We start from the raw sequence: 26,639 nt of genomic DNA, 5'->3' as shown, positions 1-26,639 counted from the left end.
TGGGCATCTTTAGAAGACTGAATCTGTTACTTCGCTTTACCTCCATATCCTGGAAATGTTTATACAAAGTGGCATGTAAGAGATGTCAGGGTGCACATTGGATTGCAAGGGTGTGAGCTGACAATGCCCAGACCACAGCTGGCAATCACACAAACAGCCCTTCAGAACGTTATAGCTGGAAGCTGTCCCCATGTGCTGTGACAAGGACCTGGGCAGTTACTCAAAGGAGATTAATTCATCTTTCAGGAATCTGTCAAGTGAAGAAAGAACAGGAGCCTGAAAAAAGAGTAGAGTCAGCACTTACTTCAGCTGGCAGTTGAAATAACCCTTCTGGGTGGGTAGAGACCGCAGCACAGCAGGAGCACAGGGATAGAACATAGATCGATATCTCTAGATGGATCCCTGCAAGGACTCGTCGATCTGAGCAAAAGCTTGAGTAATACCTGAACTCACTGAGTCTAAAGCTGCTTTTGACCATTCATTTAGACCCTAATCTTACTTCTTGTCACATCACTCTTGGTCATCAAAATGGCATCAAGATAGACCCTGGTGACATAGGAGTTATACAATTTCCTGATCCCAGGTTCTTTCCTCTCTTGCTGAATGCTATAATCTCAACAGAGTCCTCTGTACATTTAAAAAAATCCCCAAGGGGGAATACATGGATCTCCTGGGAAGGGGAAATAGAAAAGATCTACAATATGGACTGGGAGCAGGTGGAGATGAGAATTTGGGGGATTGATTGTGTTAGGGGGTAGATGGAGAAGGAGAATACTGAAAGACATGACTGGGCGGGGGTGCATTTCAGGGACAGGTAGAAACCTGATGCAAGGGAAACTTCCAGAAATTTACAAGAATGACCCCAGCTAAGACTCCTAGCCTGATTAGTGATTATCACAATTGTCATCAGAGAGCCTTCATTAGTAACTGATCCATCAGATGCAGAGACCCACAGCCAAACATTAGGCCAAGCTAGGGGAATCCCTTGAAGAAAGGAAGGATTGTAGGAGCCAGAGGGGTGAAGAACATCATAAGAAAACCCACAGAAACTAAATAACCAATCTAGCTCATAGGAACCAACAATCAGGGAGCCTGCATGGGACAAACCTAGGTCCTCCATATATCTGTGACAGTTGTACAGCTTGGTCTACCTGTGGGGTTCCTAACAATGGGAGCAGGGGCTGTCCCTAGAGTTTTAGCTGGCTCTTGGGAACCTATTCCTCATGCTGGATTGTCTTGCCCAGCTTTCATATAAGGAGACGTGCTTAGTCTTACTGCAACTTGATATGTCATGCTTTGTTTATACCTATTGGAGGCCTGCCCCTTCCTGAACAAAAACAGTGGAGGAGTGGACGGGGGGGGGGGGGTAAAGGGGAGATGAGGGAGAGAATGGGAGGAGAAGAAGGAGGGGAAACTGGTCAGGTTATAACATAAATAAATAAATAAATAAATATATAAATAAATAGTAAGAGGAAGGAGGGAAGGAAGGAAGGAAGGAAGGAAGGAAGGAAGGAAGGAAGGAAGGAAGGAAGGAAGGAAGGAAGGAAGGAAGGCTGGTTGGTTAAAGAGTACAAGGAGGCCAGGAGTTATAATGGAAATAAGCTATGTTTAAAAATTCCCCCAAAAAACATTCCAAGTATACCTGCATCACACACACACACACACACACACACACACACACACACACACACACACTCATATACTACACACATACACAGAAGATATTTCAAATGGTGTGTATTATGAAATTTTCCTTCCATCTAAACAAATAAAAGTAAGTATCGCTTCTTGGCCTTTTGGCTAAGATCAAGTGTAAAAGTAAGTATTGCATAGTATAGTTGCCTGTTTTGTGGTAACTTTTGCCTTGTAAATGGTTTTGAACTGACATCACCTTTTCCCATGGGGAAGTGACATTGACACTGGAGATCCAGCCTGGGGCTTTGTACATGCTAACTAGGCATTACTTTTCATTTTTTATTTTTCTATATGTGGTACATTATATAATATTCAGAGACTGTCTTGCTCACTTTTCTATTTGGAGTTATGAGCACAATGTTGAAGCCATCTTGTTACATTTATCATATTAAAAAGTACAATGATATTTATGTGATATTACATTAGAGACTCCTCATAAAATCCCACCTGACACACTGGGAACTTCTAAATGCTTTAACTGAGTGCTGGAAAATACTGAAAAGGACTGAGAGTCACAAAAAAAGGGAAAGAGATCATGAAACTCTATTCACAGACACCTCAAACATGATACGTTTAAAACCAAACACTTCACCACCCAAATGTGTTCTCCAGACTTCTGCTTACATTACTGTGATCCACAGAGACAATCAATGAAAGGATTTATTCTCAATTTCCATTTCATGTCCACTCAGTTACCATGCCTGCTGTGTCCTATGTGTGTGGAAAGACCATTTCATACTCTCAGTTCCCACTGTTGTAGCTCACTTCTGTCTCTGGTCTGTGCTACCCACTTAAACAGCCTCCTAATTGTGCTCATCCAATTACTGCCAAACTGATCCTGCACTTGTTAGCTCTAGCAGCCACCTAAATTTCCAGCATGGCTATTTTTTCTTTCCACCTAAGGTGCTATACTCAATCTAGGACGGCGTGTAGGCTCCTAAACACAAAGCTAAGAGTCTCCACAGCTGACCTAATAACACTTACATTCTAGTGCCACTCTAACCACAGGTGACTGGCAATTTTTTTATCTTTATGGTATGGGTACAAGAAAGCTTCCTCAAACATTTAATAGAGATTCGTGATCTCTTTCCCTCTTCTTGTATTACTCCCTATTGTTCAAATCTTAGATGGTCTTTTAATAAAAATCCCAGAGCTAGATATCAGGGTGAAAGCTGTAAGATCAGAGAAGCAGAACAGCCAGCCACTAGGTCTTACCTCTATGAAATCCTCAGCCAAAAGAGAGTGAGTGTATCTGAAGTTTTCTCCAGTCCTGCCTGGCCCACCGTCAGGACAAATCTCTCTCACCCACCAGTCCCACAGCCACTCAGACCCAACTGAGTAAACACAGAGAGACTTACAATGTTTACAAACTGTATGGATGCGGTAGGCTTCTTGTTATCTAGTTCTTCTATCTTAAATTAACCCATTTCTATACATCTATACCTTGCCACATGGCTCATGGCTTACCAGTATTTTACATGTTGGTACTCATGGCAGCGGCTGGCAGCATCTGCTGACTCAGCCTTCCTGTTCCCAGAATTCTCTGCTTGTCCTGACTATACTTCCAGCCTGGCTACTGGCCAATCAGCATTTTATTTATACAGAGCGATATCCACAGCAAGTGAGTTCCTATTTTCTCATGCCTTATGTACCTTTCTCTGCCCTGACATATTACTTCCTGGGATTAAAGGCATGTTTGCTTCCCAAGCAAAGACATGAGATCTCAAGTGCTGGGATCTAAGGTGTGTGCCACCACTGCCTGGCTCTGTGTTTAATCTAGTGACTGGCTCTGTCATCTGAGCCTCAGGCAAGTTTATTAGGGTGCACAATATATCACCACAACTTCCTCTGCATAAATCACTTTCCATGCCTTTTTCATCTGGCTTACTTTCACTCTATTCAATATTCAAATGCCATTGTTTCTGTGAGGACTCTGAATTTCTAAATTAAGTCAACAGTTCTACCTTTCTGTATTAACATATCTTTCATGTTCCTTCTGACATTATTTCATTAAAAACAGTAATGGTAATTAACAGTATTAAAATATTATGTGGTTTCAAGTTTTAAGCTAGTGAATACTTTTTATGAGGAAAAGAATATCAGATAACGTGTCTATCATGGAGATGTAGTGTTAATATTCATTGCAAATATATTCTTTTTAGATGAATAAAACTTCACAGGCACATGTAAATATTTATGACCATCATTTCACCCTTCTTGCTGTCAGAATTAAAGTTTAAATTTTCAACAAAATACTACCATATTTTATAGGTTATTCTTCAAAGGATTCTTAATTATTTTTATATTATTTTTGTGTATGAGGGTTTTGTCTATATGTATGTCTGTGTGCCATGTGCATGCAGTACCCAGAGAGACCAGAAAAGAGCATCAGATCCCCTGAACCTAGACTTATTGATGGTTGTGATGAGTGGCCATGTGGGTACTGAGAATTGAACCCAGGTCCTCTAGAAGAACAGCCAGGGCTCTTTGCCACTGAGTCATATCTCCAGACCCCTATTCTTCAAGTTTGTTCATGTTGCCCTTCTGAACTTACTTCTTGAAGGTTGAACAACTTGCTTTAGTTGTCTCAGCAAAAAAGCTTTCTATTGCTTCTCATTTATTAATTGACAGCTCATCAGATGGACATACTGTATTGCTCTTACTTAATATTTCCCTAATAGCAAACATTTTGTACTTTTTATTGATGAGGTCAAATTGTCTTTTTTCTCTACAAATTGTCTTTTATGATCTACTTTTAGTTTGAGTTGTCTTTTAGGTTCTTGATGACTTGAGATTCATTTCTTTGAACACTAGTTTCCTCTTCTTTGTATGATCTGCAAAGATTATTTCCCAGTCTGTGGCATGTCTTCCAAAATTGTTTGAAAAGCCATTTTTCATAAAGAAATTGTTAAGTTTAATGTGTAAACTTCAACCTTTTCTCCTTTGTGTTGTGTGTCATCACTTTGTGTTGAAGATGCTCTTCCATACTTTGATGTCACAGATACTTCTTAAACAATTGGTTTTCTTTTCACATATAGGTCTTCACTTAGTTTGAAACTTATTTTTGAGACTACACATAGCCAAAATTCATCTTTTCTCATATGAATGGATGGTGAATTATTCCAAGAACATCCAGCAGCCTGTCCCCTCTCCATGATGGTGAACTGTCTCCCCAGTGACACTCAGCAGCTTGTCCCTCACTGACTGTGTAAAGTTTCCCCAGTGACACTCAGCAGCCTGTCCCTCACTGCCTGTGTACAGTCTCAGCCTCTTTCAACTTGCTGAACTGTTCCACCTAGTTGAGACCTGTTCTCACCATTACAGTGTCTTATTGAGTTTCAGTATCTAAATATTCCTATCCTCACTTCCTTTCTTCATTTTAGGTGTCTCGATATGCTTGGTATTCACCCCAAGCTTTAAGTCAAGCTTGTTGAGATGCACAACTGAAATTTTAAAATTTTAAAAATTGAAGTTTTAAACTTGAATAAAATTTTAAAAATTGATTTGAAGTTTTAAACTTGAATTTGAATTTGAACTTAGAAAGAACTGACGTCTTCAAGTGGTAAATGCCAACAGCCTACTTTCTATCATCATGTCTTACTTTGTGGCTTTCAATATGTTTCTTCAAAAAAGTTTAGACACAATTTTAATTACTTAATTGTGTGTGTGTGTGTGTGTGTGTGTGTGTGTGTGAGAGAGAGAGAGAGAGAGAGAGAGAGAGAGAGAGAGAGAGAGAGAGAGATTGTGTGTGTACTTGTCAGTTCTGTCCTTCCAATGTGTGGGTCCCAGGATTGAACTTAGGTCCTCAGGCTTGGCAGCAAGTTCCTTTACCCTCTGAACCATCTTTCCAATCAGGTTTGCACACCTTTTGTTAGTTTTTGCATATGGGCCAGTTTCATCCTTTCTAATTCTTAAATCTTCACATCTTCTTGAATCATTCTTTCACAAGTTACAATCCAACTACTAACTAGCCCACTCCATCATCCAATTTTTAATTTTATTTTTCTTCCTTTCCATAACTTTCTTCACTTCAATTTTTGTGCTCTTCCACCTTGTCTATGGCCACATTGTCCTCTGCATTCCTAAAATTTATTTAATCATTTTACCTTGTCTTTACTTTTATCAGCCTTGAAAAGTTTTTCTACTTTGTTAAAGTCTTTCAGCTAGTCTTTCTTTGCCTTGTTGGTCTCATTTGTTATTTTATTTGTTTGATTTCCTAATTCATTAATTCCTCTCTTCTACTTCCAATGGCAGTTACTTTTATTACACCCCCTCCTCCAGTGTGTCAGTGCTTACTTGGTTGTTTTTAATGTTCCATTGCACTTGATACTGTCTCAGTCACATCATTTTTTGGTAGTGTATGACCAGCCACATTGTCTGATGATGCTAATTTCTTACTATTCACTGGCTTTCGCATTGTAACCAAGTCATGGTAAATAGTCAAAATTTTGCTGTAATGAAAATGCACATTCTAGGGACACACTAGTATTACACTACAGGCCCTGATGTCTGATTCTCTTTAATTAATATATTATGTTTGTAAGTTTTACATACTTGGGGCATTGAAAGGATGAAGAGATGGCTACCAGGGGAACTTTAGCAACAATCACATAGAATGAGCAGTTCCAGACTCTACTGCACAGGAAGGTGATGGAGGATAATAAAGCATGAGATGTTTCAAAAATCAAGAAGAAATGATAAATGGTTGAGGAGATGGGCGGGTGGAAACTAGTCTCAGCATTGCCCAGTGCACACATGCATCAGAGTATCACAGAATTCCCTGTCAGATGTGAAGTTTTTATGTTCTCATCTTTCAGTTAAAAGATAATTTTTTTTTTTTTTTTTTTTTTTTTGGTTTTTCGAGACAGGGTTTCTCTGTGTAGCTTTGCGCCTTTCCTGGAACTCACTTGGTAGCCCAGACTGGCCTTGAACTCACAGAGATCCGCCTGGCTCTGCCTCCCAAGTGCTGGGATTAAAGGCATGCGCCACCACCGCCCGGCTAAAAGATAAATTTTAAAAGAGCCCACTACATAGAATATTTACCTACATGGTATAAACAAAATACCCAGTTAACTGGAAAGCAATAAACTAGAAAATGGGGTTCCAGCTTCTTATTGTCAATAAAAATCATTCTTTTTTCTTAAACATAAGTTCATTAGCCTTGACTTTCTAAAGAAGTTTTGGATAATTATAGTAAAACTTAGTCATTTGTATAGCCAGAGATAAATAAAAACATGCCCATGATTTTTGTGAACCCACTTTCCTTTCTCAGCAATTATTGTTCTCTAATTATAGTCAGTGACCCAAGGGAAACATGCCACTGTCCATACCAATGGATCTTCCATCTGTTACCCTCTGTGCTGGCTAGTTTTATGTCAGTTTGACACAAGTTAGCATTACCTGAAAGGAGAAACCTCCATTGAGAAAATACCTCCACATGACCCAGATGTAGGGCATTTCCTTAATTAGTTCTTGATGGAAGAGGGCACAACCATTGTGAGTGGTGCCATCCTTGGGCTGATGGACCTGTGTTCTATAAGAAAACAGGCTGAGCAAGCTAGTAAGCAGCACCCCTCCATGGTCTCTGCAACAGCTCCTGCCTCCAGGTTCCTGCCCTGTTTGAGTTCCTGTCCTGACTTTCTTCAGTGATGGACTACAACATGGAAGTATAAACCAAATAAACTCTTTCCTCCCTAATTTGCTTTTGGTCATGGTGTTTCATCACAGCAACAGAAACCCATCTAAGATACCCTCACATCTGAATTCAATAGTGAAATAAAATCTATGTGAATCGGAGATGAATGCATTTCATGATATTGTGATATCTGGATAAATAGTCTAAGTCAGCTTGTAGCTGATGCATGGCCATAGTAGAGTAAACTGTTTTATACAGTAAAGTTAGATAATGAATGATCAGGTTTAGTCAGTAATTTCATTTCAAGTTTGATTGTTGATTTGTCATAGCATCTTAGAGAAGATGACACCATTCCATAAGGACTTTAATGAAAATGAATTAATTTGAAAGTGCTTCCTAATTCTCCAGCAATTAAGTCATTGTTTTGTTCTCATCCTCTAGAACTTATTTCTATACATGAATTAATGTGAGCAGCACCATGGTGGGCAAAATCACTATTGTTAGTTATAATGAGAGGCAAACATAGTTGAGGGGTTATTATGTGTGATAGTGATGTGCCAATTATTCCACCCCCTTTCCAAAGCACTCATGAAACATGGGACGAATCACACTCCCCATCTGCAGGAAGAAAGGAAATCTTTCTGTTCCTGACTCACAGGAGGAAGAAGTTAACAGATTTTTAAAATCTTTAAACCTTTGAGGATATTGGAAGAGAAAGAGAAACTCCAGTTGTCTGTGCTGTACATTCTCAGGGAAGTTACCTGGAGATGCTTTGTATGGGTTAGGGAGAAAATGGTAACGTGATCATGCACTCACTAACTGTGCTCATGGCTACCCTGCCCTATAAAACTCCTTACTTTAACACCATTACTAAATAACTTATTAAAAATCACTATCTCTTACACCTTAGGTCTACTTTCCCTGTCTTTAGAATTTCTTCTGCCCATGATGGTTCAAATAAACTCGAAGTCTTTTGCTCCATTAAATAACTTCATGACAATGAAAAACAAAACAAATCTGCTCCCCTGGTCACCTCCCAGCACCAGGCCTTTTAACTCTGGTGTCTTCATAGAGACATGAATCCTAAAACATGCCAGCAACACTCAGACAGTTTGTGCAACTAATACAAGGAAGAAGAGTGCCATCCCCCCACCCTCTGAAGTCCTCTCAGAGTCCTGTCAGCAGGGTCAGGGTTCCCAGTGTCACTGAAGGACCTTTTCAAAATACATGATTAATAAATTCTATATGGTCCATAAATCCTTACAGACAATTTGAAGAGAATAAAATTGAGCTTGTATGAGCCATTTTCCATCTTCACTACCATGCAGTACCCTTCATCCATTGTGAAAAGGAGCTGAACCTCACACTGTCCTCAGAGCCGCAGCATCTTCTATCAAAATATAGGTGGATGGAAGGCCCAGTGAAGCAGCCTAGTGAAAATGAAGGGAGAATTGAAACATTAAATACAAAATAATATTAAGGAGACCATTTCATGAAATTCTCACTCAAAATCTCTGTTATTAAAGTAAAGAAAGGGAACACAGAATCAGTGTCAATCACTGCATTTGAACTAAGTCACAAGTATTCCTCTATGAATACACTATGGGTCAAGGTCACAAAAACTATGGAATTTTCTCAAGATATGTCCCTGAGGAAAATTCAGTTATGTGGCTGTATCCAAATACTAATAACTTCACAAGTATTTGGTTTTCTATGTAATGCTACTGAGGCAGGCAGGCTCTCATAAGTAACTCTTATCTCCCATGATGTGGTTGCTGGGTCTCTCTTTCTTCTCCCTGGGGGTAGAACACAATGCATCCCCCAAATGCTTCCCCCATTCACTAACTCAGCAGTTATACTTTCACTTTGACCTTGCAGAATGCTGTAAACTGTCCTTGAACTTCTCCTTGCCAGTCCTTACTTACCCTATAGACTGTTGCACTATATGCCACATATCCTTAGCAACCTTCTGTAGAGACTAAGACATAAAGTAAAATTAACATGTACCTTCTTATATGTCAAAATTTTAAATTTGTTACAGTCGTAATTATTGCAAAATAGTTCCTATCTAATTATCTTCTTTAAACAACACTAATTGGTCAATTTAAGTTTGCTGTGCTCACATGAGCTCATCCATGTTGCAGAACTGACTGTTTTTACAAGAATAAAGAGTTTTGTCTACACCATGCAGGACTGGTTAGTGGGAAGAGTGCTGGAGACACTCTGTAGTCCTGTCACCTCCGCTCTAAAGAGACAATAGTTCTAATTTCTTCTTGCTGACACACTGAATAAAGTAGGTTTGCATCAGATTTCATGCATATTGCCCTATCTTAAGTATTGCATTGCTCAATATATATATATAGCTAGAAATTATAAAATCCTAGATTTCATGAGTGTTTTTCAGAATAGGCAAACATGACAGTATTTGAGATATTCTGATTTCAAATCCTGTCCAGCCATTGAGTCTTACTGGCTTTGTTAGTCATATTTTTAAAATTCTTGAGAATGAAGTAAAGTGTGTGTAGCATCCTTCTCTGTGCATTTTATCTTTTAATCTTCAGAGTCTAATTCAACTTGCTCAACATGCAAGTAACCTGCCTGTTTTCAAAATAAAAAACAATAATTTCAAAGATTAGTAATAATCAAAATATAGGTGAAAGTTTTATTAGCTATGTTTCTGTTGTTTTATTATATAAGATACAGCATTGTAGGTTTTTTCCTAGCATTTAGCACTTATACCACAGAGTAAACTATTTGATGTATTTATACAGTTCAGAGAACAAAAGCATTCAGTATATATCAACCATACTTATGAATATTAATTTGTGCAAAAATTTATAAGCAAGAAATGTTTCATGCAAATTTGAAGGGGCACTCAATCATTTAAATTTGGCATTTATAGAGCCTGTTGTAATTTTTTTGTTGTTTGGAAAGAGATAATTGTCCTTTTCATCTTAATTTAGGTAATTAAAATCTACATCCTCCATACCAAAATCAAGTGTTTCCTTCCATGTCTGAAATCTATTTTAGTTCCATGCTTCAAGTTATTGATGTAAAATATAATTTAGAGGCAATTTAACAAGCACTTGCAAAGTTGTCATTGTTTTTCTAGGTAGATTAAACATTAATTGATCCCAGTATCTGACTACATCATGGTCTTCCTACTCCTTGCTAAAACACAGTATATACTTACTATTGGAGAAATTAGTCCCCTCGCCCCGCCTCGTAGGCGTGACAGTTGCCAGAGTCTCAATGGGGGTTGGAACTTCCAGATCCAAGCTGGAATGGCTACCCACTACAACTTACGTTTACATATATACATTTATTATATGCATTCACCTGATAAAATATAAGCTCCATGAATAAAAAGAATCCCTCATATTTCCTTTTACCCCATCTGTCTCCTCAGAGTTCAGCACTTCCCAACATAGAATAAGCACTCAGGAAAACCTGTTAAATTGGTGAATGTTCCCCTTCTTCAGGAACCTAAATTAAAAATATATTAAAAGAAAAATAGCAATGTCTTTATCTCATAACCATGCACAATGGTGTTTTGTTTTGCTGTGCTGTTTTTTTTCTGTTGTTTTATTTTTTCTAGTCTCATTCAATTTCAGATGCAATACAAGCTACAATAATAGGCATTAAGAAGTAAGGGGCTTAAAGTAGTTGAATAAATCCACATGCAAATGCTAGAAATTAATTTTCCTTATATAAATAGTATTTAGATCTGGGTTTGGGTAAGAAAATCATGAAGATAGGCAAAAGTTACAACAAATAAAGCAAACATCAGGAAAGTGAGATGGAAAGACAACTTTCATGTCACAGAAATCTCACAAGGTACATTTCCCTTTGGGTGGTGTCTATTTTTAAGCTCAGGGACCAATGCTCTATTGTTGTTAAGCTCAGTGTTTAATAATGATGTGGCTTTTTCCTACATTTGGGTTCCAAACTTAACTTCTGTTCAGAAAGAAATGTTTCTTTTCATTTTTGGATATATATTTAAAGCCAGTTTTAAAAACACAGATTGACTTCAGAAGCCGTTTTAACATTAAAGAAAGCTGAAAGCTATTTTAACTACAAGCTTAAGAGCCTCTGAAAGGGGCAGGGAGATGATTCAAATATTAAACTCTGAGCTCAGCTCCCCAGCATCAGCTTAAAAAGTCAGGTGTGGTGGCATGCTGTGATCCCAGCACTGAAGAAGTGGAAATAAGAAGATACCTGAGGTCTTACCAAATAAGTGAGCTTTGGGTTCAATGGCAGACCCTATCTCAAAAAATAAGATGGAAAAGGTTGAGGAAGATACTCAGTATTTATCTCTGGCTCAATGGTGAGTGTAACAGTGCAAATAGGCGTGTGTGTGTGTGTGTGTGTGTGTGTGTGTGTGTGTGTGTGTGTGTGTGTGACTCACACAAATATGAACCTGGATAGATGATGTGGCTTTTATTTAGATTATCCTGTCTGCCTCAGATAGGAAAACTGAAGTAAAAGCAAAAATTAAACCTCCTAACATGACTTTTATCCATGATTTTCTGTTTCTTCTCTTCATGCCAGGTAGGAATGAAAATTGGTTGATCTCAGATTCCTTTATTATCTTATACACATTGTTTCCTGATAGAAGAATGAACAAGCATGATGGTCAAATGGAGATTTTTTTTTCCTTTTGAGATAGGGCTCATGTAGCCCCAGTTGGCTTTAAACTACTATGTAGCCAAGGATGACCTTCCTGTCTCCATATCCTGAGTTTGCTGGGTTTGAAGGCATGCATCACTACACCTTGTGTATGTGGTACTGGGAATCAAGCCCAGGACTCCCTGAACTCCAACACACACTTTGCTAACAGAGCTATAATCCCAGCCCAAAGCAGGAACATTAAAAGTGTTCAAGCTTCATATTTTAAAAGCAGGGAGTTTGAAGAACAGAATTAATCAGATGTAGCAGCTAAGTAACCTATTATATCTATCTTCTTCAAGTAATTAATAATTTGTTGATACAGTTTTGATTAATTCTGTGATGTTGTTATAGTTTTGTTTATAAGATGCCTTGAGTTCAGAATGTAGAAATGCTGTTTGCCTTTTTTCAATAATTTTGTGAATACAATCAAGTTAGATTTTGTGGTACATTTACTGAAATGAATACATTGGAGAAGTACCAACATAGTGTCCTCAATTGGAGTATAAATATTGACTAATGTCATTTGCTGTTTGTGAATGGAGAAAACTGCCCATTTCTAAAAGCAAACATACCATTTTGCCTATAAAATTTGATGCCCCATGTAATTAGTGACCAGTGAAAGCTCTCATTGCGAAGGCCAGTTCAGCCTGACTCCAAATCTAGCCTACACATAACAAGATTGAATGTCCAGAGATTCCCAGAAGTGAGCTTAGGGTGTTCTTACAAGGGAGCACATACAGTTACATGATCTCAGCTGAAAAGCAGTGGTGGGAGTGTGAATATGTGATGCTGTTTTTACAGTCAAAACCTTTGCAACAAACTGTGTCACCAGGCTACTTTTATTTTCACTCCTGAGAGTTGGTAAAGAGCCAAATATAGTTGCTCTTGATTTTACATGCAGTTTCTAGCTATTACTATTCTAAAGTATTATTTAACATTCATTTTTAATTAAGAAAATTGTGTGTATACCTGTCTTTTCGGGTGGCTTAATCATATTCACTTATCATCTCTGCTTGAATGTTTGCCCTACAGGGATCCAAACTTGTGCTTTTAATAGTTTATTCTCACTATAGGAATCAGAGCTATGAAAGTCTTGCTTGGATATCTTCATGAACTCATGTCATTTTTTCTGACTTTTTAGGTGTACAAGAATTTCCAGAAAACATAAAGTGCTGTAAGTGTTTAACCATTATTGAAGCCAGTGTCAATCCCATTTCTAAGTGAGTATAAGTTATTAAATTTTACTTATATTCTATTTGTACTTACATTGGCTTATAGTACTTAAATAGAACTTTTGTGATAATAGTGTTCAATGTAAAATCAATTGTCTTAGTTAACAGGAAAGCTACCAAGAGCTCAAAGTTTCATTAAGATGATTAAAAGCATGGTGACTATGAAGGAAACCCAACTGGCACAGTATAGGATTACTTTGAGATACCATGGCATTGGTTTTCTGTAGTTCTCAGCAGTATTTCATGGATAAGATTCAAAATCAAGAAAACAGATATTAGTTACAGTCATGGTGAGAAATCAGCATCAAGGACCTGATGGAAATCCAAAACAGGGGAAAAGTTTAAAGGTGCCAACAAATGCTTTAATAGTTGAGTGTCCCCATCAACGAAATTGGGTCTGGCTCCAAAGAAGTGCTTGGATCCCAGAAATAGCAGCAAGAGTGAAGGGAAAAGCCTAAAGGTATAGTAGATGGAGAGATATGAATGATAAAGATGCTAGAGAAGAAAAAAAGTGTTTGTGGTTCAAGATCTATTAGTTAAGAAATGTCATGGGAAAAAGAAACTCAATATGTGACTATGTTGCTGACTCAAATTTGTCCTAGAGTGAGAGGTTTGTGGAAAGATAAACAGGTGGGTTTGATAAGTCCTGAACCTCAACATTCAGGTAAAATGGAAATAGACATAAAATCTGGAAAGGCTACTGACATCTTAGTAGTGCCTGGAAAGGCTGGAGCAGACTGGTCCTGGAACGCAAATGGCGGTGTTCAGAGAGCAGCGGCATCTTAATTACATGAAGCTAACAGTGAAGTCCTCCAGGTCTTTGTCCACATGAGTAGAGGAGGCAATAGTGCTTAGTGGAGGCAATATTTTCAAAAGACACAAAGAGGCTGTCAGAGTTTTACACCAGCGGACACAATAGACTGACTTGAAAAACAGTATGAGGTCCCTAGTAGAAAACTCAATATATCAAACAATGTGATGTGTTTCAAAACCAGAGTTTCTACCTCAAATTAGAATATGGAAGGGAATACAAATTCAGGCCTGGAAAATCTTTTCTCAACTCTACACCAAATAGTTTTTCTCAGCATCTCAACATAATGGAGCCACTAGCCTCTCACACCAAAACTGCCACACAGCCTGGGGTAGATGAAGAGCTGATCTGTTTTGTATGTTGTTTGCTATTTATTTGTTTTCTTTAGTTCCTATATTCTAATACATTGTATTATTCAGTAATCAAAGCAAGTCTTTTAGGGTAGAAGCCAGATTAAAAATTACATCACTAAGAATTTAAAAACTAGTTTTATCTTAGCTACTTCCAAACTCATTTCATATACATAACATTGTAAAACATTTTAAATTACCTATTTTATCACAAACATTCAATACATTAACTAGTTTGGGAGTGTATAAAAACACAGTCAATAGAAAAGTAAATTTTAAGTGGTGTGTCCATTTTCAAAGTCAGACTTTTTTTAAGTTATTTGAGTAAAATCCCCTCATTTTAGGTGAGCAACTGAGTAGATCTTAAGAGGTGGTTAGTCACTAACTGAAATCAATATAAATCATTTCAACATCCCCAGAACTTCCCTAGCACAGCTGTCTTTTCCAGAATGCCTTGTGAAAGGTTTGTGTCTGTGTCAGATTGTTTTTATTTATCTTACTGGCTGTCACTTTGTCTACACATCAGTCCATTTATTGGCAGGAGCATCCCATTGCAGAGAAATCACAGGACTTGCAATGAAAGCTAAGATTATTTATTTATTTATATGGTAGAAACTGTATGTAGATATTTGAGAAATTCATGCTCACATGTCATTTATGTTGGTTAAATGCCTGGGATAGTTCAATGGAGAGTGAAGAACTCAGATACTTGAGCTTAGAAGAAACAAACAAATTTTTGCAGATGGTGGGTGTTTTTTCACCATCATCCACTGTTATAAGTTCTCATTTCTGCAATTTCAGTCAGTCTAATACATGTGCTATCTCCTTGTGGTTTTAATTTATATTTATAGTGTCCACTCAGCATATTTCTCTGTGTATTAATTAAATATATTGTTTCTTTGGCAGTGATTCAAATTTTTTCTGGACTTTGCCTTGTTAATGCAGAATTATAAGTTATTTTCAGATTCCAAGTGAAGTATGAGTCCCAGTTCTGTGGTTTGTTCCTTCACTCTCTAAATAGCACCCTTCATAGAGAGGCTTTTATGTTTGTATGAAGTCCTGTTTAATAGCATGCATTCTAGCTTCCTGCCTAAGAAAATTTTTCAAAACTCAGAGTCCTGCTCATTTCTCTGAAGCTTTGCTCTGGATCTTTTGTAGCTCAAGGTTTCCCGTTGGCTTATGGTTTGTACAAGAGCTGGCCACTGCATATCAGCAGGGCTTAATGGTCAATGGGCTTTTCTCTGATGTCTGAGTATCCAACTGCTCCCAATCTGTTATTAGGAATGGTGCCCACCCTGAATAGGGCTGCCGGTGCCTCCAATGAAAATTAACTGGTTATATGTATTTGCATCCATTTGTGCTTTCTGTTATGTTACACCAACCTATATGCCTATCTTTACATCATTAATACTCTCTCAATTACTACAGCTGCACTGTAAACCATGAAGCCGGGTAATATGAGTCCTCATTAACTTTCTCCTTTATCATGATCACACAAATTAGCCAATGTCTTTTGCTTTATAAATTTCACAATCAACTTCCCAGTTTCTTCAAAGATATAAATGTCTTCCATGATTTTGACAGAGATTGCATTGAATAAGCAGGTCAATTTGGCTAGAATTAATATCTCAGAAATATTGAGAAGCTAAACTCTAAAAATATCTCTAAATCTTTTTCATATCTTTTGTTTTCTTTTATCCATTTCTGTAGAGTTTTACATGTAAATAATACATATTTATTCCCATGAGTTTATTTTTTATGCTACTATGGATATTTTTTATTATTCCATTTGTTTTTGCCATATATATAAATACAATAGATTTTTATATATTTATGTTATAACCTGTAAAACTAGCTAAACTTTGTCTCTTAATTCCACTGAACTGTTTCTGAACACTTGGGGAGGGGTTCTGTGTAAGCAATCATGTTGTCTGTGAATTTGTCCATTTTCGTCATTTTTATCTACTTGCTGAATATTGACTTTTCTTGCCTTATTTGTCTCGTAGGACTGCTTCTCACGTTGAATAAAGAAGTAAAAACAGACAGCACTGTCGGTTTTTCATTATCTGATGTTACTTCTTATTTTCTCACATATACCCTCTGTCAGGTTAAGGAAATGTCCCATAACCATCTTCACTTCCATTGACACCCTCACTGACAGGTCTTCCAAGTGAGAGTCATACAGGAAAATGCAGCCTCTGTCTGTCCTGGCCTGTACTTGTGTCTGTTTGCTTGTTTGTTTGTTTGTTTGTTTGTTTTTCTGCTTCTGGATTTTAACAGTCTGTTCTGTGTTCCAAAGCCGCTCCACATTTTGTGGAGGCTGTTATAGCAGAGATTTTATTCCAAGTACCAAAATCTATGTTAGTTTCCTTCTGTGTAATAAATGGCCATAAACTCAGCAGCTTGTTCATTGTGTACAGTCATTTCTCAGAGTTTCTGGTTCAGGAATTTGTGCATGGCCAGTCTCAGCTGCTGGTTCACACTCTCACCTCCAGGAGCCAAGGAAAGAGTTGAACACTATTTTCAGGGGACGTAGGTGGGCAAGAATCCATTCCAGAGCTCAGTTGGACTGTTGGAGAATTCCCTCCTCACATAGTAAGCAGAGATCCCAGATTTCTGCTGGCCACCTCTAAAGACACTCTGGACTTCTAAAGGGAACATCTCCCTACTGGATAATTATTTCCAGATCCACTTGCTACCTAGCATCTGGCTTCCTCAAAGTCAACACCAAGTGAGGATGAGTCAAGAAGATGATTATGAACATGGCACCCTATTGTACAGCCATGTTCTGTTAGCTGATAAGAAATCCCCAGTCCTGCCGGGCGGTGGTGGCACATGCCTTTAATCCCAGCACTCGGGAGGCAGAGCCAGGCGGATCTCTGTGAGTTCGAGGCCAGCCTTGGCTACCAAGTGAGTCTCAGGAAAGGCGCAAAGCTACACAGAGAAACCCTGTCTCAGAAAACCAAAAAAAAAAAAAAAAAGAAATCCCCAGTCCTGTCAATGCAGGAGACAACAGGGCCACCACACACTTGAGTTGTCATCCCTTTGGTATCTGTTTTGCAGAGTGCTTATTTTCATTGCTGTTGAGTTTAGTCAAAGCTGATTTGTAAAATCTGTGATTACTTGGGTTCATGGTGACTGATATTGTTCAATGTTTCCTGTCAATCATGCTTGCCAAAGGACAAACTATTTAGTCATGAGTATTGTGAATTATTATGTGCCATTGCTCTGGTTTATTAATGTCTATTAATGCTTGGTCTGTTGATTTTATGAGATATACCCATCAGACATTTCTGCTAATTTCTTTGTCCAGTTTGATATCAAGGTAAAACTGATTTCATGAAGTGAGTTGGGAAATGTTCTCTTCAATCTGCTATAGTAATTTGCATAGATATAGTTCTATCCCTTCAGTAGACATTGGTAGACTTCTCTAGTGCAGCTATTAGTTCTGGAGTTCCCACTATGACTGTTAGCCTTCCCTTAATAGCTAATCTCCTTCAGGGATGTTAGCAGCAACAGTTTTTCAGGAATCTGTGCACTTTGTACAAGTCATGCCTTGCTGTTTTCACTAAGTTTTTCTTGGTCCTTCACTGTTTCTCTTTCTGTAGGTCTGGTGTTATTCTCTCTTTCATCATTGGCTTTGAGTCATATTGTTTGGCTTGATCACTCTGACGAGCAATTTTTAAGTTTAATTGGTCTTTTCAAAAGATAGACTTGCTTTTATTGATTTTTCTGCATTAATTTTTTCCTAAAAATTTTTATGAAATATTAAGTGATGAAAACGCTGGCGTTTGGAATCACTACTTTGCTTTCCTCTCAGCCGTTAGTGAACATAATCAAAATAAACCTGAAAATAACTACTCCGTAAGAAAACAGAGCCCAGCATTTATGAAGAACCTCCTGTCTCTCTGGTCTCTAGCTACATAACTTCATTTCAGTGTCCACCACAACCTCGCTAAGTATGCAGTTACTGTTGCTGCCTTTTACCATAATAAATAACTGAAACTAGTGTTTAACTCCCTGGTTCTTTTCACTATGAAACGTCGTTACTGTGAATCAAAGATATATTTTCAACTCTTAAGAACATTCAGAATATGGCTGGGGAGATGGGCCAGTAAACATGAGGACCTGGTTCAAATCCCCAGCTCCCACACAGAAGCTGGAGTGCCACCATGTGTCTATAACACCAACTTTGAAGAACAAACATAGGCAGATCCTAAGAGCTCTCTGACAGACTAGACTGGCAAAATGGAGAGCTTCTGGTTTAGAAAAAGACCATACCCCAAGAGAATAGAATGGAAAGTAATAAAGAAAGATACCTAATGTCTTCCTCTGGCCTCTGCATGTGCACTCATGGGCATGTACACACACATAACATACAAATAAGATAGAAATAAACTAAAAATAAATATTCAGAATTCAATGACATGGAAGCCAGTAATATGTTACTGTGCAACATCCTGTGGGTATAAAGGCTACACAGCATGATCTCTACTTATCATGGTGTTCATCCCAGGGCACAATTAACACAAACCCCTCTTTCACTCAAAGGAGTGTCTGAAGATGATCTATAAATTATTTAGCCACTATTTATACAACAAAGCAGAAAAATAATTGTAAAATAAAAGGAGAAATAAAAATGCAGTTAAAACAAATTTTCTTATTGTTAAAAAATAAAATATTTTTTAAAAAACAGATGAAATGCAAATCAGGGCTATGTAAAGGAGGTGGGGTTGCAATTCACTTTTCTATTACTTTTCTAAATGTTCTGTATATCTTACGTTAATTTCATTTATATATAAAAGTATTTATACATAAAATGTTTTCCCAATTACAGAAGAAGTTTTTACATTAACTCTTTAATTACAAAATATAAAACTTACTTCAATGGGGCTTAACCAGTCTATTCAGGTCTGGTGTCTAAAATACATTTTACTTAGGTTCTAAATAAAACACAATAAGAAAAAAGAAGGCTGAAGCAAAGTTGTCTGTAGTCAATCTTAAAATTCTTGCTCCAATGATGAAAATAAGCAGTTATAAAAATATTTAAGACAGCATTCTAGTCAATATGGAAGTAATAAAAAGACTAACAAGAAAAATGCGGTTGTTTCTGGTCCTCACCACAGAACAAGAGAGAGTTTGGTTGGGGAACACAGCTAAGTAACCGGTGCTAGGATTACACAAGTGAGGAAACTGAGTCTGATAAATGAAGTTATTTTCAAAGATCACACAGCTATTAGCAGAACTGCAGTTCAAACCCAAGACTTTGGGCTCTAGTTCCAGCACCCCAGTACTGTATGTCTGAGTGTCTCTGCATGTATGAGTGTCTGTGTTCTCTGTTGTCTGTCCTCGATTGTGGATAGAACACATACATTTTAATTCAAGAAGTTAAAAAAGAAAATGTTCATGTAGCAGAATTGTTTAATATTCAACACTTTTACTTTAACAAATCAACCAACTGTGGAAAACCATCAATTATTTAAAGAGCATAAAGTCATTTTACTATCAAATGTTCCTTGCTGTGTATATTGGCTTCCACTGAATAGTTTTCTGAGATGAAAACAGTAGGATTCATCAGTGAGATTAGTCCCTTAGAAACTACAGTTGTGCCATAAAGTTAATAAAAGCCAAAAGTTGTCTTGAGTAAATTTACTGACTACATATATCACAAACATAATACCTAACCCACCTTACTGTTTATATTTTCACAGTACAGTATGAGGCAGTTTAGGAGACTTCTTACCCTGAAGTACTATGTGATTTATCCTTGCTAACAACAGAAAATTTTCAGTGCTACTACAAGCAATTGCTAGAAGCTTACTGCTGGATATGTGAGAACTTTATGCAGAAAACAAGAAGAGATTAATTTTCAATTTCATGTAGAGTGATTAGTCAGTGAATTATTATTGAAGTGACTTGGGATAAAAAAAATTACAGCCCTGATAAATGCACCACACCAAACCAACACCCCCAACACCCATGTTTTTAAGGAGAAAGACTCATGTAAAATGTCAGCACATATGTGTATAACTAGGCTTAAAATAATGTTACTTTGTATACTTTTTTCACACAATTTATATTTGTAAGTCCAAATTTTTATTTTAAATCAGATTCACATGGTCAATTTTTAAACCTAATGGAAATTCTCTATCATTATGACTTTCCAAGTTGTGCAAACAGTGCCATAGAAGCATTAATAGGAAGCAAATTGTTGATCAGAGTGAAAAATAAGATTCTGTTTATTGCCACCTACAGACAGAAGAATGAGGAAGGCCCATACTACAAACTTTTCCATAGCTAGAAAGTTCATGTTTTCAGTCTTTTTTGTTAGCAATGGCTTTTTCCCTTTGGTTTACTGAGACAGAACCTTGTTAGATAGCACAAGATAAATTTGAATTCACAATCCTCCTGTCTCACCACACACAAGAGTATTACAGGAGTGTGCCTCCACTCTCATCTAGAAGTGACTGTAGAGATAAATTGACAGGGTCTGGTTTTTCTTTCCTTCATATTTACATGTGTTTATGGCTCTTCCTTTCTCTAAAGTTATAACCAATTCCTTTTTGTGGTATCAAAGAAGGGCAGTGACCAGGTCTCATTAGAAATCTGTGTAACCTCCATGCCACTGCCAGAAAACTTCCATGTAGGACGCATGCAGGCTCCAGCTCATGGAAAGGGAGACATGAAGAACAGTAGCCATTCATTGAAGTTGCTTTCTGTAGGATCAAGGCCACACCTTTAAGGTGAGAATTCAAAACTCTCTAGGTGCAGTCTCCTACACATATTCTCAGATGTTGACTCCTAACACTGTCCCATGAATTCACTTTGAATTCAGCCTCTGCCTGGGGTCTCTACTCGTCTCTACACTCTAAAGCCCCCATCATCTCCTCTCCTCCTTTTTTGTTTTCATGAATCCCTTTTCCCTAAAGAATAAACTTATGAAAATACCCTCCTGGAAGCTATATCCAAAAACAGACCCACTCTAAATTCAAGCTGGAGCAAGATAATTGCAGAATGAAATAATAAGTGTAAAATCAGTGTTCTGAGAATTTGTGAAGAATCACTACAAGTCCATATCAAACTATTGTGTATAAAGCTGTAGTCAGGTCTGCTTGTAACATGCCAGTAGCCCCCTGTACTGGTAAGACTGAGGCAAGAGGACTGATTTCACTTTGAAACCAGTCTGAGCTTTATATATATAGTAATTCAAGGCCAGTCTGGGATGTATAGCCAGATACTGTTTGCCTCAAAAAAAAAAAAAAAAAATAGGGCCAGAGAGCTGGCTCAGTGGGTAAAGCATTTGACTCACAAATCTGGTATCTTGAACCCAATGCCCAGAACCCACTTAAAAACAGAAGGAAAAAAACAAAGTTGTTCTCTGATAGCCATACACACCATAGCATGCATGCTCCCCACAATAAATAATAATAATAATAATAATAATAATAATGGTTTTTAACTTTTAAAAGTAATAAAATAATAAATTGGAATTGTCTGGTAAAAAGTTTTTACTATGAATAAAAAGAAAAACCAGAAGACTTGAAGGTAGAAGAGAAACTGTTAGGGACTAAGAAGAGATAGAGACAGGAGCAGGGGGAGCAGACACAATCTGTAGCTGACACTTACATGTAAGGAGATGTCACTGTGAAGCCTGCCCATCTGCATAATCAGTGTGCTAATAAAAAAAATAAAAGAAAATTATTTCCAAGAAGGGAATTCTGTGTTTCGTTTGGGTTGACAAAAAGCAGCTGTTTAGAGTGGATGTAGGCAGAATGTGCTGGCAACAGTCCCAGGAAATGTGTTACCAAGCATTCAAGATCTCCACTGGACTCAGTCTCAGGGGGATGCTTCAAGGGCATAAAACTCTCCAGAGTTGTAGACAAAGCAGATGAGAGAGGAGGCTCACGCCTGCTCCACAGTGACTGAGAACTGCCCCTAGAGTGTTCCGAGGCCCTCACTGAAGACGCCATCTTGCAGGGGTCATTGTTAGGCTCAATATACAGAAAGCCACAGGCTGGCAGTCAGGGCAGAGATGCAGTAAAACAACCAAAATGAATAAATATGTTTTCCACAGAAGATGAAAATTAAAATTTGACTGTCATTGATCATTTAAATTATCAATCATGGTATTAATAAGAAGTAAATTATTACATTACCAAGTTTACAAAAGTGATTTAAAAAAAAACAGCAGCAGCAACAACAAAAACCTAATGAAACCAAGTGTCAAGAAGAACAAAGGGGCAGGAGAAATGGCTTGGCATTAAGACCATAGGCTGTTCTTGCAGAGGACCTGGATTCTGTTATTGACACCTAATCTTTCACTCTGATTTTCGGGGACCAGACGCCCCCTTCTGGTCTCTTCAGGCACTGTATTCACATGGTGTACATGGCATATGTCGGCAAAACACCCACACACATGAAATAAAGAAAAGAGGGACACAAAAAAGGAAGCTCCTATACAGATGCTTTGAGTTATAAAAGGATGGAGCTATGAATAAAATTTGGCTATCCCTAGTAAAATCGAACTTGCATTCCCTACAACTCAATAATATTGCTTTCGGGAACAGCATTTATGCAACCTCTAGTAAAGGAGCATTGGGATGTGTGTTCAAATGACTTCACAGAAGCAACATTTGTGACCGCAAAGGTAAAATCTGGAAATAACTATCCTTCATTTACAGGAAAATGCTAAACAAGCTGTGCTCTGTCTTTATAATGATAGGATTTTCTAAGACAGACAGACATTTACCGTCCAAGTGAATAAATCTGAAAAGAAGAGTGTAAAGCTGATTTTTTCAAAAAGTCTCAGAAAAAATATAAACAGTGTGATTTGATGTATATAACATGCAACCACAACAAACAGGTTTCTTTTTTAGAGAGCTAAATAGCTACACAGTAAAAGTCTTTAAAAAAAAAATAGAGCAATGAACATCTAAGAATTTGTAAGATAGGCCAGAAATTGCCACATGCCTTGGCACTTGGGGGGCAGAGGCAGGTGGATCTCTGAGTTCAAGGCTAGCCTGGTCTACAAAGAGAGTTCCAGGATAGCCAGGGTTACCGGTAGAGAGACAAACTAGAAGATGTGGTCAGGGAAAGGCATGGGTGGCATCCACAGTACTAGCTCTGTTTCTTCATTCTTTGTCTATGAACACTTGTTGTTTTACATAGAAAAACCATAAGAAAGTTTGAGCAGAAGGGGAGAGATGATGAGGGGGAACACCCATGTAATATTCCAGAAGTGGAGTGAGGAGGCTGCAATAGAAGCTAAGGGAAGGTCTGTCAGTGATGACAGCAGTTGGTGGGCAGCTTGGGACTCAGAGTGAAGGGCAGAGGAAATCTGATGACTGCAGCCAGAAACCCTGGAGCAGTCACCACAGGGGAGATGACAAAGTGAGGAGAAGCCAACTTAGAAATATTTTATAGGAAAATGAAGCCCAGATTAGACCATAGATAAAGATAGTAAAGTGTTAAAATAGAAATAAAGTTATAGGAAAATCCAATATTGTTCCAAGGAAAAGTCTGCTGGAGAATATTTCGATTAAACAAAAAGGGGAAAGATTTAATGTTTCAAATGATTATTTCATTTAACTTCTAAAACTCTACCAAGGTTGTTCTTGCTTTTCAATGTCACTTACAGCCATTATGATTCTATTCAAATATCTTCCGAATATCTTGGTCATCTTTAATTAACAGGACTTAAACCAACTTTTCTTCTATATATGCATATTAAGCTGGCATTGGAGAAACTATTGGAGCTGGAGTCAGTTGAGCACATTTTTTACATAGAGCAGACTTCCCCATCATGGTGATAAACTGTAGGGAAATGTTAATGACTGATGCCATCGAGAAGTCCTCGCCTGTCTTGATGTGACTGTTGTAGCAGGAAAGGTCTGTTCATCTCAAAGTCACATGGTCATTGGGCTTGAGATTTACATATGAATGTCTTGGCTAGTGCAGAAGGTGCAGCCAACAGTATGAGATTCTAGCTCTCAATGACATCAGTGTCAGCTCAGAGAGCAGCATGGGGGGGAGAAGGGATCATTTATTTTAACAACAGACAAAATTTGTAAAACTTCCAGCTGTAATTGTATGTCCAATAAATTCTTCCATTACTCACACCAAAGGAGAGTTTAAAGACATATTTCATTTCTCTTTTTCCTTCTCTAAGATGTTTTTGCTGTTTCTATAGCAACATTGATGCAGTGACTAAAACTTTAACTCCCTTTTAGACTACCCGATGGCTTCACACAGCTTCTTAACCTGACCCAGCTCTACCTGAATGATGCCTTCCTTGAATTTCTTCCAGCTAATTTTGGAAGGTAAGCATAAGAGATATAACCTGTGTTGTCTCATTTCGCCTCTGCTAAGTGTTTCACCAGTACCAGGATGTGCGCGGCAGTGCTGGTTAAAGTTGGGTCTCGTTAGTACACAATAGATGTTAATTAAATTTTCTATAATAATCAACATAAAGTTATGTCTTCACGTATCATAAAAAATTAGGTGAATTAAAGTTAAACATAAAAAAGAAAGTCCAGATAATATGAACAAATGCAGGAGGAGGCTGTTCGTGGCTCTTGGACAAAATTTCTTTATAGGCGGGAAGCAAAGTACAGCATTATAAATATGTAGACAGACTTTGCTTCTCATCTAAATGCTTTTCAGATGGAATAAATCAAAAAACATAAAGTAGAAAATATTTCATTATATAAAAAAGCAAATAACATCCTTAATATATAAAGAGTCCTTACAAATGAGCATGAAAACCATGATACTGGCAAGTATGTGGGTAACTGCACAGGCAGCTTATAATAAAATGGAAATAGATAGTGAATACAGGAGAAATGTTTATCTCCATAAATATTTGATACAATAAAAATTAAACCAAAGATTTTACTTGTCCTAGCTTCTGAAACCAACTTATATAATTGAGGGTAATAATATATACTTAAAGAACTTCAAAAATAGTTATGACCTTTTAAATTTATTACTGGAAATGTCTCATGCCATCATTGGGCTTTGTAGACAAGTATATTTTTCCATTATTTTCAAAATGAAAACTATGAAATCACATAGGAGTTTTAGCTAGCTCTACTGTGGTGCTCCTATGTGGCAGTGTTGTGCAGAAATTGATAGTCTTAGAAAGCATTTTCTAACCCTAGATAAGGTTAGGAAGGGGTCATAGAAAATGTATAAACTATTTTTCCAATATAAATGCATGAGATAAAAGAATAAAATTCTGTATGACTTTGATTTTCATCCATATTTATTTCAGTATCTTCCAAAAGTATTTGCTTTTATAACATATGTTTCACAAACACCAAAGACATTCTAGCATCATTGTCAGCTTTGGTTGATCATTTTGAAACTGTGAAAATGGCTAAGTGGGTGTAATTCAGCACCTGCCTCTTGACAGGGATGAGTAGGACACTAAGTGGGGTGATGAAGTCACCTGACAGAGTGAGTGATCTCCCTTTCACACTGTAAAAGCAGGAACATGACTCCTTCACTTCCATGGATGAAGATATCACATCTAAACCATACACACAAAGGAAATTTTTTAAGTTGTGGAGTGTTTCCCCATCTACCCTCATAAACTAAAATTATCCTTTGGGTATCAAGTACAGTACAATGAACTTTAAAATGAACAAGTCAAAAAATATTTATGATTCCCTAAGACACATTTTGTTTGGATTTTCTTGTTTTTGTCATTTTTCTTTAAGTAGTCCTAAAATGAGTATGAGGTTTAGACCTAGAGGACACATAATACCAATACAAAAGCTACTTTGAATTAGAATTTAGGTTTTTTTTCTAAGTTGTCAAAATTTGCTATGTTTAATAACATAATGTTTACTTATAATAAATAATTCATAATCTAAGCAGTTTTTCCATCTCCAGATAGGTGGTTTGACAAAGCTTTTTACCTTTAAAGACTGAATACATCCCCATCATCATACTAGCACAGCCACTGGGGTGTGAGCATTCAGATAGCTAAGGAGCTCTCACTAGTGAAGCGTTTGCTCACTGAAGCATGTAAAGAATTGAATAAAATTAAAAATTAAATTGAGAACTTGAGAGGAGGAAAAGGAAAGAGGCTTAGATAAATACCTAAAAGTGTATTAAAGATAGATGACAGGTGAAGTTGTTTAATTAGTGAGATTTTTTTCCTTAAAAATTAAGATTTTGGAAAATCCAATTAGTATTTGTTTTACAGTAGCTTTGTAGGAAACAAACACAAGATTCAGTCT

At 37.3% G+C, this 26,639-nt stretch overlaps 1 protein-coding gene across 11 annotated transcripts in view; it reads left to right on the top strand.

The window, feature by feature from the left end:
- Positions 1–26,639, top strand: part of Lrrc7 (leucine rich repeat containing 7) — a 479,632-nt gene that overhangs the window by 230,048 nt on the left and 222,945 nt on the right. For all 11 annotated transcript variants that reach the window (XM_028890385.2, XM_028890382.2, XM_028890380.1 and 8 more), the window contains 2 exons: positions 13,143–13,221; positions 24,624–24,713. In XM_028890385.2, coding sequence (XP_028746218.1) covers positions 13,143–13,221; positions 24,624–24,713 — 169 coding nt within the window. The remainder of the gene's footprint in view (positions 1–13,142; positions 13,222–24,623; positions 24,714–26,639) is intronic.

The sequence above is a fragment of the Peromyscus leucopus genome, chromosome 6, assembly GCF_004664715.2.
Source record: "Peromyscus leucopus breed LL Stock chromosome 6, UCI_PerLeu_2.1, whole genome shotgun sequence".
NCBI classification, from domain to species: domain Eukaryota; kingdom Metazoa; phylum Chordata; class Mammalia; order Rodentia; family Cricetidae; genus Peromyscus; species Peromyscus leucopus.
This window is presented reverse-complemented; position numbering and strand designations above follow the sequence as displayed.